The sequence below is a fragment of the Microcaecilia unicolor genome, chromosome 4 (genome assembly GCF_901765095.1).
Source record: "Microcaecilia unicolor chromosome 4, aMicUni1.1, whole genome shotgun sequence".
NCBI classification, from domain to species: domain Eukaryota; kingdom Metazoa; phylum Chordata; class Amphibia; order Gymnophiona; family Siphonopidae; genus Microcaecilia; species Microcaecilia unicolor.
In genome coordinates, this window is record NC_044034.1 from 322,016,665 (window position 1) to 322,032,892 (window position 16,228).

A 16,228-nucleotide genomic window follows, 5' to 3' on the forward strand; every position below is an offset into this window, starting at 1 on the left:
AAAACCTCCGCCCTGACGGGTATCAGTCGTACTACCAGGTACACCAGAGACAGATGGTGTAGCAGCATATGTCTGTAGTACCATTTCATGCTACAAAAAGCAAACTACAGCGGGTCGAGAAGCTGCACCCCTAGAGCTCAGTGCTACTCTCAGCTGATTGCAACCACTATTAAGCTATCTCTACACTGAAGTAGCTCCTGGGCCACTCCTCATGAAATTTAGGTACCCCATAAGAAGCAATTAGAGGTACCGGGAACGCTGCAGTACCAGGCAGCGGAGGCTAATATGTAAAAGTGTGGCCAGTATCAGTGTGCTAAGAGAGAGAGAGAAGAGCAAAATTTAAAACTGAAGAGTTCTGAAAACTGCTCCAGTCATGTAAGAACTACTTGGCCAAGCAAGCCATAAGAGATAATGAAATAAAATATGCCCCACTGGAAATCTAGCTGAGCCCACAGTATCTAATAGGATGGAAAAAACAGCCTTGAACCTATAACCTTCAGGCTAAAAGGCCAGCAGCCCTCCTCAATAAAACTAGATTGATGTAAACAATACCCACAGAGCAAATGCCACCAGGGGAGCCCAGAGGGTGCAGGATTACCAAGGAACCGAGAGAAACCTGAGAGGCCTGCACTAGCCTCAAAATGTAACATTTCTCACAGAAACATCTAGTCAACAGCCTTAAGCCTGACTACTAAAACTCTGTGCTGCCATGTCTGAGAAAGGAGAAGAGTGAAAGAGTGAAAACCTAGGGTAGGATCCCTAATCCTGATCCCTTTCTCCCTTCCATTAAAGATGTACACACACCCTGAACCTCCTCAAGGAGGGTCCAGAAATAGTCTTACTGTAACTCACCTCAAGAAGCACAGGCATCTCTACTAGGAGACTTTAGATAGGCAGTAGTTTCCAAGCAGCAGCATAAGGCTCTCACTGTCATGGCACAGCTGCAGGAGACTAAAGTGTCACCTACCTCGCCCCTGGAAGGCTGAGGAAGACTCAAAGCTGTGGAAAACCAATATGCAGAAACTGGCGTGCTCCACTCTAGGTTCCCAATCACATTCCTGAAAGATCTACATATAAAACTGCCTGAATTGCAAGCACATCAGAACCCAGGGGAGCACTGGGGCCTCAGCAGTGCCATGTGGAGTGGCAATAAAGATGGAGCTATACTAGATTGTAAGCTCTTGAACAGGGACTGTCTCTTTATGACACATTGAGCCTGCAATTAGGTGGGAAAATGTGGGATACAAATGCATAAATAAATAAATAAATAAATGTCAGGTGTTCAGCGCTGCAAGTGTTTGGTAGCGCATACAAATGCTAATAATCAAACACGCACATACACCCAAGAACAGAATAGCCTCATGAACCTAGCCATCCTAGTGCCTGACCAAAAGGAAGAGCTAACCGCAGAGGATATAAAATTAGCACTTACAACGCCTGTATAAAGAACGGAATCAGTTCTTCCCTTTAAAGAGCCTGGTCGCGGTGAGGTCAACTCCCTCTGTTCAAGGTGCCCTGAAAAGGATTCCCCTGACCCTGGGACACCCTCCGAATCCATATGTCATCCCAGGGTTATTATGGAGGGCTAAGTGACTTGCCCATGGACAGAAGGAGAAGCAGAGGGAAACGAACCCAGACAGCCAGGTTCAAAGCCTGCTGCATTAACCATTATGCTACTCCTCCACTCTACCGGCCCCTTAAACCCAACCGGGCCGTCTTAGGCGGCTTCTGTACGAACTCAGAGCCCGAGGCAGCAGAGCCTCGAAAATGGCTGCCTCCTGCCCCTCTCCCTCAGAGCGCAATAAAAACGCTTTGAGCAAAAGAGTACAAACTCCGGGGGAAAAGCCCCCATAATAGCCTTTTCCGGGAGAGCAATCGAGGCTTCTCTGTCGGAGGGAGCCACAGCAGATCCCGCCGCCGCATCCTGAGACCGCGGCGCTAGTGAGAAAATGGCGCCGGCGGATCAACTGTTCCAGTCACAGACTTTCCTGCCAAGCGAGAAACGATCCGTTTTGGCGCCGTGGTGCCCAACACGCGATCCCCTGATCTGCACTATGACTCACTACCATCGCAGAACAAAACTCGCAGGGAAGCGACGTGCCACTGTGCCCTGCAGCGCGAGCCGCGCTTAACAGACTCCAACGGAACGAACATAGCCCCAAAAGTCTTACCTTCTCCGCAGTCCCAGCCCTGCTCACGTTCCAATTAAGCTGAACGGAGAATTGTTCCAAGCGCCAAGCAAGCCAAAATGAGACTGGACTGGAGAATCGTTCCGTCTGGTTCTTTTTTTTTTTTTTTTTTGAGAGACAGGAGAGGAATACAGCCAAAATCCTCAACAGAATTTAAGTAGGCTGATAGGGGGATAAGGGTAGGGACCTGGCACCACCAGGTATATCCCAGAATGTGCTCCAGCACCTCAACCCCAGAGAAAGCTCAACACACCCTAGGGAACGGGATAGGAGCCTCAGGCCACAGAGCTGCACTTTATGCTCCCTTCTACTTGCTAGATAGAGAGAATACTGAAGTGAGGCTGGCTGCACACAGGGTTGCCAGGTGGAAAATTTTTTTCTAGCCCAATCCAGCCCAAAAACCAGCCCAAAACCCGCCCAAACACAAACCCCGCCCCTGACACCCCCACCCCCGCATCATCACCCCCGCCCCCGCTGTCATCGGCCCCGCCCCCGCCGTCACCGGCCCCGCCTCCCACGTCATCGGCCCCGCCTCCCCGTCATCGGCCCCGCCTCCCCGTCATCTGCCCCGCCTCCCACGTCATCGGCCCGCCCAAAACGTCACTAACCCCGCCCAAAAAACGTCACTAACCCCGCCCCCCCCGCGGCCGAAAAAGGCAAAAAGCCGCCCAAAAAACCGCACAGAAACCCAAAAAGCCGCCCAAAAAACCGCAACCCGCCGCGGGCAAAAATTTCCCGCGGCGGGTCGCGGAAAACCGCCCAATTGGGCGGTAAAACCGCCCACCTGGCAACACTGGCTGCACATGCTGTATTGTAGCAAACTTCTGAGTTCTCTCTATCTAACCTGCTAGAGGAGGGGCATAACCCACAAGTCTCTGGATTGATCTGGGGACGCCATGGAATGATCTATTTAGAAGTAAATGTTATATTTGAAATTAAAAAAATAAATTTCTTAGATTTCTTTAACATAACTCACTTGTGTTCCTGAGTTACTTTTTTTTTTTTTTTAGATTTTATTTCCCCGTCTATTTTAGAAATAGAAAGGCAAGGCTAGTTTCAATAATTGTACTTCACCTCCGTTTTGATGAGGGTTTACCTGAGGTATTCAACCGGGTATTGTAAGGTGAACAATCATTCTTGAAGGTGAGGTCACAGTACATTGGGACATACATCACTATTTCTCTTTTTTTTGGTCTTGCACTATATGCAGACTCTGGTTTCGTGGGGGTTCAGTTTAATTTTTGCCTACTTATTTATATTTTTATTTGTGGTTACTTATTCTATACTTGATGAGAGCGGTAGAACGAGAGGACATGAAATGAGATTGAAGGGGGGCAGACTCAAGAAAAATGTCAGGAAGTATTTTTTTCACGGAGAGAGTGGTGGATGCTTGGAATGCCCTCCCGCAGGAGGTGGTGGAGATGAAAACGGTAACGGAATTCAAACATGCGTGGGATAAACATAAAGGAATCCTGTTCAGAAGAAATGGATCCTCAGGAGCTTAGCCGAGATTGGATAACAGAGCTGGTGGTGGGAGGTGGGGCAGGTGGTTGGGAGGCAGGGATAGTGCTGGGCAGACTTGTATGGTCTGTGCCCTGAAAAAGACAGGTACAAATCAAGGTAAGGCATACACAAAAAAGTGGCACATTTCTTGGGCAGACTGGATGGACCGTGCAGGTCTTTTTCTGCCGTCATCTACTATGTTACTATGTATCTATGTTCTCCATGTGTGAAAAAGGCATTGAATGATCAATACTAATCCATTAGTTTTCTCAATAAATGTATTGATGATCTAGCTCCCTGCAATGCTTACAGCGCTGACTTTTCCTATGTACGCCCTTGTTGTGTGACTCCTGGTAGTTAGTATTATATGATATGGAAGAATTGCCTTATAGGTATTGAATGACTTTCATAGGGTTTTGTATTTATTCACAATACGCATGGTAATGGAGTTTGATTTAGCTCACACTTTTCTCGGTTGTATATCAAGGTAAGTTACATTCAGGTACATTAGGTATTTTCCTGTCTCTGGAGGGCTTATGGTAGAGAGTTGCACGGGGACAGAAATCTTACCCATCCCCGCCCGTCCCTGCTGGAATCTTACCCGTCCCCACTGGAAACTTACCCATCCCCATCCATCCCCGCAAAAATGTAACCCATCCCCACCCATCACTGTAAGGATTTAATGGTACATAAAAGAAAATTCCAGTCAGCTCCCTCAGTCTCTCTCTGGATTTGAGCCACAGCACTGTAGGCAAGGAAGGAATGGAAGCTGAAACTTGGAACACTCTGGTGTGCACATGTAAGATTTGTCTCTGATTTACTGGCACTGTGTGCTGAGAGGTCACCACATGCACGCGCCAGTAGGTCAGGTGACATCCGATGCTCATACCTGTGTCAGAGCTGAGGTCTGCTCATCAGCCCGGGAGCAAAGAGGATTAATTGTAATATAGTAAGTGACAGCAAATAAAGACCTGAATGGTCCATCCAGTCTGCCCAATAGTCACACTCATTATCAATTCATGATTAAATCAACGAGTGTGATATTATATACTTGATTATGGTCTTTCTTTTGTGTTTCTGGAACATAGACCATAGAAGTCTATCAGGCCCTATCCTTTTGTTCCAACTGCTGGAGTTGTCGTTGAAGCCCAGTCCAGTCTATGCGTCTTCTCATTTGTGGGACACAGATCGTAAACATCTGTCCAGAACTGGCCTTATGTTCCAGCCACTGAAGTTGCTCTTTAAGCCCTTTCCAGCCCATCCTAAACCAGACTTCCATATGTTAGACACAGACCATACAAGTCTGCCCGGTATTGGCCCTAGTTAATCACAGCCAGAGTCGCCATCTAAGTATTACTTCACACATCCACACACATGCAGCCATTTAAGGTTAGGTTTTTTATAACTTCCATTTTCTAATTAGAGATCCTCTATGTTCATCCCACGCCTTTTTGAATTCCATCATCATTTGTGTCTCTACCACCTCCTTAATGGAACTTTCCACATTTGTGCTGTTAAAGCAAGGAGGAGGAGGAGGAGACAGCACTCAAAGAACTTGGTACTCGGTAGATGAGAGGCTGGTGCAGGTGTAGCTTACACTTCCACGGGAACCCCGCAGAACTGCTTCCGTCCCCGCGGGAGCCCCACAGAACTACTTCCGTCCCTGCGGGAATCCCGTGGATTCCGCGGGATTCCTGCAAACCCCGTTCCCATGCAGCTCTCTAGCTTATGGTCTACCTGAAGCAATAGAAAGTTGTGACTTGTCCACTTGGCAGTAGGATTTGAACCCTGGCTTCCCTTGTTTTCACCCTACTGCTCTAACCAATAGTTACATCTAATACTTATTCTAAACATGTTTGGTAGCTCAATAATAAAAATAAAAACCCTAGTAATCATTTGGCAACCTACCAAAAATATTGCTAGCAAATCATTTGTGGTTGCCATTAATCATAGAATTTCTAGTATAGTGCTACTGAACACCATAGTGGAAGGGTCCTTCCCTGCTGTGTTCAAAAGTGAATTGCTGTCCGTTTACCTCTGACATACATGCAGTGCATTTTTTCTAGCAAAAAAGATGCCGGTACTCAAATGCAAGGCCACCCTTCAGGGGCGGGGGTGATTACTGAGGGACCCATCCCACAATAGCCAGGCCCCCTGCATCCAGTCACAGAATCTATGACAAGGCAGAATTGGAGTGTAGCGCCTGAGCTCTTTAATTAAAACTTGGGGACCATGGGTCAAGTTTAGCAGACAGTGGAAAAGGTGCCGGTGCTTAGTACCCCCAAGTACTCCCTCAAAAAAAGCTTTGCATACGCGTCACCCTTCCACCCCAAAGATTTGTTTGTGCAGCGCTGCGTACGCCTTGTAGCGCTATAGAAATGCTAAATAGTAGTAGTAGTAGTAATTTTACTGTGCCCTTTCCCAGCCCCACCCTCTCTAGCCTCCCCAATCGTCTGAGTCACCAATCGCCTATGCCCACACAACCCATGCTCTTTCCCTGAGTTCCTCTCACCCTCCCAGCCTGTTTCTACGCCTCTCCCATAGCTCCAGTATCTGTCCCTATCCCCATCTCCCAGCCTCTCTTCCCGTTACAGCTCCTTTCTGCTTCTTCCAGCATTTCAGAGCAGCATAGAGGGGCATAATTGAACGGCGCCAGCCATCTTCGGGGCCGGCTCCACAAAGGGGTGGAGCAACCGTATTTTTGAAATACGGTTGGGGCTGGCTAAATCGATCGCCAGGTTTAGAGCAGGATCGCCGGGTTTACATCAGATGGCCGGCTTCGTTTTCCAGCCATAATGGAAACCGGGCCCAGCCATCTCAAACCCGGCGAAATGCAAGCCATTTGGTCGTGGGAGGAGCCAGCATTTCTAGTGCACTGGTCCCCCTGACATGCCAGGACACCAACCGGGCACCCTAGGGGGCACTTCTAAATATTTAAAAAAAACAAAAATAGGTGCCAGGAGTATTGCTCCCTTACCTTGTGTGCTGAGCCCCCCAATTCCCCCCCCCCCCAAACCCACTCGCCACAACTCTACACCATTACCATAGCCCTAAGGGGTGAAGAGGGGCAACTAGATGTGGGTACAGTGGGTTTTGGGGTTTTTTGGAGGGCTCAATATTTATCACCACAACTGTAACAGGTAGGGGGGGATGGGCCTGGGTGCCCGAAGTGCACTGCACCCACTAAATACTGCTCCAGGGACCTGCATACTGCTGTCAAGGAGCTGGGTATGACATTTCAGGCTGGCATACAGGCTGGCAAAAAAATGTTTTTTTTTTTGTTTTTTTTTTGGGTAGGAGGGGGTTGGTGACCACTGGGGGGAGTAAGGGGAGGTGATCCCCGCTTCCCTCCGGTGGTCATCTGCTCAATTGGGGCACTTTCTTGAGAATTGGTCCTAAAAATAAATGGACCAAGTCCAGCCAGCGAAATGCTTGTTCGAACCGGTCACTTTTTTTCCATTATAAGGCGAAGCTGGTCATCTCGTACCCACGCCCCGCCCCCCCCCCCCCCCCCCCGTCCCACCTCACTATCGTACCAACACGCCCCCTTGAAGGTTGGCCGGTGCCGCGACGAAAAAGCAGTTGTGGCCGGCCAAAATCGGCTTTCGATAATACCGATTTGGCCGGGATCAGGAGATCGCCAGCGATCTCCCGATTTGTGTTGGAAGATCGCCGGTGATCACTTTCGAAAATGAGCTGGATAGTCTCCTAACCATAGACCCCTTCCCATTTCTTTCACCGCCTTCCTTGCCCCCATTATTCCTCTCCCAGTACTTCTCTGTTTTGTTTTGTTTTTTTAAACCTTAACTGCTATAAGTATTACTTTGGCAACATAGGTAAAATTGTCATGCCAATAAAGTTATCTGAATCTATCTGTTCTTTTGCCAATGTCTGTCTGCTGCACTTGCCTTTGCCATTATCAGCTGCTAGGCTACAGCAACACCCTCCTCCTTTGCAGTCTATTGGACAGGTTGCTGGGGAAAGTGGGAACAGTACCTAGGATCAGGGTTGCCAACTTTGCGGTTATCCTGGGAAATTGGGTGGGGTTTTTTTTTACTCACCCGCGTATATTTTTCTTCAGTCGCGGATTGCGACTTTTCCGGCAGGCTTTTGTTTTTTGGGCGGCTCTCACCCTATTGGAGCTGGAATGAGGCTTGGTTCATCTCAAGCCTCATTCCGGCTCCAAATTTGACCAATAGGAGGGTGAGGTAGGTGATGAGGTCATCAGCTGATGTTGACGCATCACACTCTGGTCTGGAGGAGGAGCCAGCCAGCTGAGCCAGGCAGTAGCAGCAGCCCCTTGCATCGTGAAAAGGAGAGTGCAGCATCATGTGGGAAGAGGAGAGGAGGCAGAGTTGTATGGGGACATCCCCTCCCCCCGCTCCTCAAATAGCTGGTTGGGCTGTTTGGACTGGGAAATTTTTTCCCATCTGGAAACCCTGCCTAGGATACGGATGTACTTCCTTCTTGTGTTTTCCTGAAGTTCTGCAACATGGAGCTTGCTGTCCCAAGTCTACAGACTTATAGGGAAAAATATTGGGGGTGTTCAGGTACCCACAGAGCTAGGGCCTATGTCTGAATCTAAAGTTCTGCAGGCAAGGTCTATTCTCTTAAGTCCTCTATTTTTTCCTCTAAATCTGCTTTCCATTCCAGGTTAAGCATACGTTGTTCCACTCCTTCCAGTGCCTCACTCTGCTCCTCCAATGCCATCTTAACCTCCACTCATTTTCCAATATCGGTCACATTAAACTTGAACTTTCTGTATAATTTCCTCTTTAATCACACTCAGGTCATGCTATAGTTCTTGAAACACTCAGCCTACATGCCCATCTCATGTCTTTGCCAGGGTTAGTGTTAGACATACAGGGGCCTAGGGCAGAAACTGGAAAAGTAGCCGTAATGCCTATGTTGAGGCTATGCCTCCTTCAATTTGAGGGAGGCTTGGGACCTCTTATAGCACGAGAGCCCATAGCAGTTGCCCTGGTTGCCACCTACTAACACTGGTCCTGTTCCTTTTGAGTTCTGCTCTTCCCAGCCCAGGGCTGCTCCTGCTCTGGAGACACTGCACTACTATTCCCAGTTTTGTTACCATGAGGCTTCAGTCCTTTGAAATCAACTCACTTCATGTGTAAGCATTACCACTCAGATCTAGGGATCTCCTCTTTGAGGCCATGCTTGCAGTTTCCTTGGATGTCCACACTGTTACTTGGCGGTATTTTGGGTTTGATAAAACCAGATTTACTTGCTCTTTTTCACTCGGCCACAGCAGTACTCTGGAACTAAGCAACCTTATTGACCTCATGCGTCACCTAGACGGGATTTTAGGTAGTGCTGGGGAGGAGCCGGCTGTCTTGGTACATGTGGGTACCAGTGGCGTAGGAAAATGTGGAAGAGAGATTCTGGAAGCCAAATTTAGGCTTTTAGGAAGAAAGCTCAAATCCAGATCCTCTAGGGTGGCATTTTCTGAAATACTTCCCGTTCCACGCGCTGGGACCAAGAGACAGGCAGAGCTCCGGAGTCTTAATGCATTGATGAGACAATGGTGCAAGGAGGAGGGTTTCAGATTTGTCAGGAACTGGGCAACATTCTGGGGAAGGGGGAGTCTATTCCGAAAGGATGGGCTCCATCTTAACCAGGATGGGACAGGGCTGCTGGCATCAACATTTAAAAAAGAGATAGAGCAGCTTTTAAACTAGGAACGGGGGGAAGGCCAACAGTCGCACAAAAGCGTATAGTTTGGAATAAGGTATCTTGCAAAGATATCGCCCAAACAGGGAAGACAGTGTTTATTGATAGTGAGGATGAAAAAGATACTGTAGTAGATTCAATGTCCTTAAATAAAAATAATTAAAACCCGACAAAGGATAGCAAATTAATGCTGTCATGTAATCAACATTCTGTGATAAGGAATAACAAGCCTAGCTTGAAGTGCCTATATACAAATGCTAGGAGCATAAGATATAAGATGGGAGAATTGGAATATATTGCACTGAATGAAGAATTAGATATAATAGGCAATACTGAGACCTGGTGGAAGGAGGATAACCAGTGGGACACTGTCATTAGCAAATCTCCTGGACCGGATGGTATTCATCCAAGGGTACTGATAGAACTAAAAAATGAGCTGGCGGAGCTACTGTTAGAGATATGTAGTTTATCTTTAAAATCAAGCGTGGTACCGGAAGATTGGAGGGTGGCCAATGTAACGCCGATATTTTAAAAAGGTGCCAGAGGAGATCTGGGAAATTAATAGACCGGTGAGTCTGACGTTGGTGCCGAGCAAAATGGTAGAGACTATTATAAAGAGCCAAATTACAGAGCACATTCAAAAGCATGGACTAATAGGACAAAGTCAACATGGATTTAGTGAAGGGAAACCTTACCTCACCAATCTACTACATTTCTTTGAAGGGGTGAACAAACATGTGGATAAAGGTGAGCCGGTTGATATTGTGGATCTGGATTTTCAGAAGGCGTTCGACAAAGTACCTCATGAAAGACTCCAGAGGAAATTAGAGAGTCATGGGATAGGAGGTAGGGTTCTATTGTGGATTAAAAATTGGTTAACAGAAACCAGAGAGTAGGGTTAAATGGCTAGTATTCTCAATGGAGAAGGGTAGTTAGTGGGGTTCCCCAGGGGTCTGTGCTAGGACCGCTGCTTTTTAACATATTTATAAATGACCTGGGAGTAACTAGTGAGGTAATTAAATTTGCTGATTACACAAAGTTATTCAAAGTCGTTAAATCATGGGAGGATTGTGAAAAATTACAAGAGGACCTTTCGAGACTGGGCATCTAGATGGCAGATGACGATTAATGTGAGCAAGTGCAAAGTGATGCATGTGTGAAAGAGGAACCCAAACTATAACTACGTCATGCAAGGTTCCGCGTTAGGAGTCACGGACCAAGAAAGGGATCTAGGTGTCATCATTGATGTTACGTTGAAATCTTCTGCTCAATGTGCTGCTGCAGCTAGGAAAGCAAATAGAATGTTGGGTATTATTAGGCATGGGATGGAAAACAAAAATGAGGATATTATTATGCCATTGTATCGCTCCATGGTGCAACCGCATCTCGAGTATTGTGTTCAATTCTGGTCGCTGCACCTCAAAAATGATATAGTGGAATTGGAAAAGGTGCAGAGAAGGGCGACAAAGATGATTCAGGGGATGGGACGAGTTCCCTATGAGGAGAGGCTGTGGCTCCTCAGCTTGGACAAAAGGCGGCTGAGGGGAGATATGATAGAGGTCTATAAGATAATGAGTGGAATGGAACGGGTTGATGTGGAGCATCTGATTATGCTTTCCAAAAATACTAGGATGTGGGGGCATGCGATGAAGCTGCAGTGTAGTAAATTTAAAACGAATTGGAAGAAGTTTTTCTTCACTCAACGCGTGGTTAGACTCTGTAATTCGTTGCCGGATAAGGTGGTTGGGGCAGTTGGCTTAGCGGAGTTTAAAAAAAGATTAGACAGCTTCCTGGAGGAAAAGGACATAGAATGTTATTGAATGGGCATGGGTGGGGTGGGGGTGGGCATGGGTGGGGTGGGACGAAATGCTTGTTTTTTTGGCCGCTGTTGATGACGGGGTGTTGGGTTCGATGGACCCTTGGTCTGTCCCAGCATGGCGATGCTTATGTCTTGTGTCCTCTGCCTACATAATCCTGATATATGTAGCTCAGATAGGAAGAGGTTTATTAACAGTATGTGAAACATCCTTAATGTGAGTTATTTGTTGCAAGGCTTATTTCATGTAAAGGGCCTGTGCAAATATGTGTTAACTGTGAGCAAATAACCTTTGTTCCTTTGTAAATCCAACAGGTTTAGTTACATAATTCCATAGAACCAAGGCAACATACTCCTACCAAAAACTTTTTTTTTTTTTTTTTTTGGTTACAGCTGAGGATTCTTGAAATGTTAGGATTAAATGAAGAGTTTGATGATTTTGGACTCCTTGAGGATAGGATAACTTTTTTTTAAAACTTGTATTTCAGTGTTCATCTGCACAAACATGGAGCTGTGTTGACCATTACTGTTATGCTACAGTGTATTTATTGTATATATATCTTTTTTATTTTTTATTATTTACATCAAACAAATTCAGATTTAATATTGAGGTAATATTTTTTTTTAAGCAAAGCAAGAATGTGAAGCCTTTGTGTAAGGCTTTCTCTGCTGTGTTGTAGACCTTATCAGATTTGCAGAGCAGTGGTTGAAAAAGGCTGTTTTTGTTTTCTTTTGTCCCCTCCCCCTTCACTGAGTGCTAAAAGTAAAAATCATATTTTTTTTCTTTGTTTCAGATTATAGTCACCTATAAATCTCTGCTTGGCATCGACAGGAGTGACAGTTTCAAACTATCTGAACTAGAAATCAATTTTGTTGTGTTATCATTTCATAATAATAATACCATATATATTCAATTATAAGATGAGAAATTTGTGTTAGAAAAATTGAAAAAACAGGTGTCATGTTATATATAGGGGTAACAACTGTAGCGCCAGGTTAAATATATGATTTTGTACTTTGGTAGGGGGGTCCGAGGTATAGAGAGGCTCTGAGGGGTAGCTGCTGGAGATGGTTGCAGTTCTCACATAGTGCAGTTCTCACATGGACTGCACAAGCACCAACGTTCCGTAGCCACCTCACAGTGCAGGGAGCCTGGGAAGAGTGCTGCAGGAAAGGACTTGGCTCTGCCAGAGCCTTGGACCAACTGGGCTGCATTGCCGCACATGTGTGTGACATCATTACATATGCGCAGCAATGCAGCCTAGTCGGCCCCCAAGGCTCTGGCAGAGCCAAGGCCATTCCTGTAGTAATCTTTCCGGGTATCCTTGCACTGTGAGGCAGCCACAGAATGTCGGCACTCACATGGTCCATGCAAGAACTTGCGACCACCACTCGCAATTACCCTCAGTGCCTCTCCATACCTTGAACCCTCTCCCAAGGTACAAAATCATATGTTTAACCTATGATTGCACTAAGAAAATTATACCCCTTTATATGTGTGGTAGCAGAGAAGGCATGCTGGATCTGGGTGGTGGGATGTGAGTGAGGCAGGGAGAAGGAAATGCTAGCTGGGGAGGGGTGTGAGTGAGGTCACGCCAATTTTGGTAATTTTGAGTCCCAAAACTACCCTTGACTTATACATGAGGTCGCCTTCTATAGTTGAATATATACAGTAACTCACCTCTGCGCTTTCAGATTATTAAATCTGCTTACGATAGGTTATAATAAAGCACACAAAACAGCACAAATTCTGTCTATTTTTGCCTTTTAGGCCCTATGAGAGAAAGGGAAAGCTAAGGATGCTGGAGCAGAACAATGGATTTCTCTTTCTCTTTCATGCAAGGGATCATGGGAAACACAATTCAGCAACCACCTCAACTGATTGACTCAGCCAACATCCGTCAGGATGATGCCTTTGATGCTAGCAGTGACCTTGCTGAAGATGGCAGCCATACACCATATGAAACAGCTCTGCAGCAAGGCTTCCAATATCCTACACCAACAACTGAGGATCTGCCACCCATCACTAATGGCTATCCACCAACAATCAACATATATGAACCTCAGAACAAATACCAGGCGTACAGTCAGTACCCCAATGGCTCAGCTAATGGGTATGGAGCAGTTAGAAACTTTAATCCCTCAGAGTACTACCAAATGGAACACTCTTCTGTTAGACCCCAAGAGGTTCTGGAAAAACTTTCTCCACCACAGCCACCACCACCTCCACCTCTCCCTCCTGGACCACAGGCGGCGATCCCAAAGAAGACCGGGTCACCGGAAATCAAATTAAAAATAACCAAAACCATCCAAAATGGCAGGGAGCTTTTCGAGTCCTCCCTGTGTGGGGACCTTTTGAAAGAAGTACAGGCAAGTGAATATGCTAAGAGGAAGCATGAAGGGAGGAAAGAGAAAAGGAAAAAGAGCAGCAAAACATGATTCTTCCTCCCGGTCAGAAGAACGCAAGGCACATAAAATTCCTAAACTGGAACCAGAGGACCAGGAAGTAAGTACAGTGAATTTCATATTCTCTTTTATTTTACAGCAGTCTTGCCACAAGTTTGCTCAGAATTATCAGATCTTGTGCCTCTAAGGTTCTTAACTAAATGTTTTGCTCACATAACTCAAACTAAATAAGAAAATTATTTTACAATTTTAGTTCCTTGTCATCAAGCAGATGCAGCCATTACAGATGGGTTATGTCCATCAACCAGCAGAGGGAGATAGAGAGCACACTTTTTTCAGTGCCTCATACCAGCTTGCTCCACTGCCTCTCTTCAGTATTCTCTATCTCCCCTAGCAGAGTGGCTGCAGCTTCTTCGAGCTCCATCTAAATCTGCCTGGAGGTTGCTCCTGTGCTTTTGCCAGTTGTTAGCAGGGGTGTTGGAGGCTATAGCAGCTTCACTTTAAAGGCACATAGGTTCGCCCTTTCCCTGCCTTACCCATACCTCCGTGGATGTGGACACATTGCTTAGCTTTCCCTGTCCTTCCCCACCAACAGTGGATGCAGGCACAAAGGTTCGCCCTTTCCCTGCCTTTCCCACTCACCTGAGCCTCTGGAGTTCTATTTACCTCTGCTTTCCTCACAGCGTTAAAAAAAAAAAAAAAAAAGTTGCGTCGTGCTTAGACGCTGGAACAGAGGTTTTTCCTTGCCTTTTTCTGTGGGACCGGAGCTGTGATACTCGGTCCAGTGAGGTAAGAGTGTTTCTGACTCCTCCGGGGTGGGCCCGCGATTTTGGTGCGAACTGCCATTTTGAATTTTACCACTGTTTTCGGCGATGGCTGCGGAGACAGTAAAGCGCTGTTCCAAGTGTGGCAAGCGCAGATCAGCAGAGGGGCTCTGTAAATCGTGCTGTACAGACGTTAGAGCCGGCCCGAGCATGGCGAGCGACGATTCTTCGCACTCTGAGCTGGCAGCGGGCGCCATTTTGAATTTACCACATGGCGCGACCTCCACTGAGACGGAGAGTCCTGAACCCGGGGGGAGGCCTCGGAGTGAGGCTGATATAGGAGCTACTAGCCCCGGCAGAGATCCGGGTGCCCAGGGTGAGTTTTTCTCCCCTGATTTTGTCTTATTAATGCATAAAGCATGCATGCTTAAAAGAGCTCTCCCACAAAGCCCGGTACGGGCCTCTTCTAATGCCCCCCCCCCCCCCCCCCCCCCCCCGGTGGATTCTAGCCTGAGTATGCCCTCTGAGGCATTATTCCCTGATAATTGGCAGAATATGAAGCGCAGAAGGGCTCATTCCCCTTCAGAGAGTGCTGCACCTCCTCCTCCCCCCGTGGTCGGGCTGCGAGGATTCGGAGGACTCTGGCAGGCCTTCCTGGTCTGAGGAGCCAGAGTCTGGTGCAGAAGTGACTCAGGATTTGGACGATCCCTCTGCGGTGAGGATTTTCCACCGTGATGAGCTGCCAGCGCTTATTTCTGATGCCCTGCAGGCTCTCTCTATTGAGGACCCTGCCGGTGGCACAGCCTCCTCTGTGAATCCTAGGATGGCTAGTACCAAAAAGTCTGCTCGAGCCTTTCCTTTGCATGACTCCATCCAAGAGCTTATTTCGGCTCAATGGGCTGATCCTGAGGGACCTTTGAAAGTTTCCAGGGCTATGGGGCAATTATACCCTCTGAGTGAGGAGCATATGGCTCGATTTGCTATGCCTAAAGTGGATGCCCTAGTCACAGCTGTGACGAAGAGAACTACCCTCCCGTTGAAGGAGGTGTTGCCCTGAAGGATATTCAAGACCGTAGACTGGAATCAGCACCTAAACGGTCATTTGAAATTGCAGGTCTCACTATTCGGGCGTCTGCATGCAGTTGTTATGTTGCTAGAGCCTGCCTGGCTTGGTTGCAACAGGCAGTGGAACAGCCCAGTGATGGAGCGGAGCCCTTTTCAGATGTGGCTCCGCGGATGGAGTCGGCCTTGTCCTTTCTTGCTGACGCCCTTTATGATATTGTCAGAGCTTCGGCTAAACACATGGCAGTAGCAGTGGTGGCTCGCCGTCTTCTTTGGCTACGGCATTGGGCGGTGGACATGGCCTCTAAGCAAAGGTTGGTGAAGTTTCCCTTTCAAGGCCTTCTCCTGTTTGGTGAGGAGTTGGAGAAAATTGTGAAGGGCCTGGGTGAGGCTAAACCCCAGCGCTTGCCCGAAGATAGGCCTCGACCTTCCTCTAAGGGTGCGGCAGTCCACTCCTCTTACAGACCTCGCTTCCGTGAAGCTCGAAGGTACCGCCCGGGGCGTTCTGCTGGGTTCACTTCTCGTGCCTGTTTTCAGCAGAGGAACTCCTTTCGCTTGGACAAACATTCCACAGCCACTGGCTCAAGGCCTGGAGTTCATGGGCGACCCTCTCAATGTTGGTGCGCCAGCTCTGTCCTCGAGTCCTGTCATCGGAGGACGTCTTTCCCTCTTTGCCGAGGAGTGGGCCAACATTTCCTCAGATCAGTGGGTCTTGGACCTGATCAGAGAGGGTTACAGAATAGAATTCGACGCCCCTGTAAGAGACGTGTTTGTGGAGTCCCGATGTGGTTCTGCCGCCA

The 16,228-nt window shown here is 47.4% G+C and overlaps 1 protein-coding gene across 1 annotated transcript in view; it reads left to right on the forward strand.

Moving 5' to 3' along the window:
* Positions 1 to 16,228, forward strand: part of NSD3 (nuclear receptor binding SET domain protein 3) — a 338,825-nt gene that overhangs the window by 39,456 nt on the left and 283,141 nt on the right. Inside the window, 2 exon segments of the mRNA XM_030201931.1 lie at positions 12,968 to 13,626; positions 13,628 to 13,702. Of these exon segments, the coding sequence (XP_030057791.1) occupies positions 13,012 to 13,626; positions 13,628 to 13,702 (690 nt within the window). The 5' untranslated portion in view covers positions 12,968 to 13,011.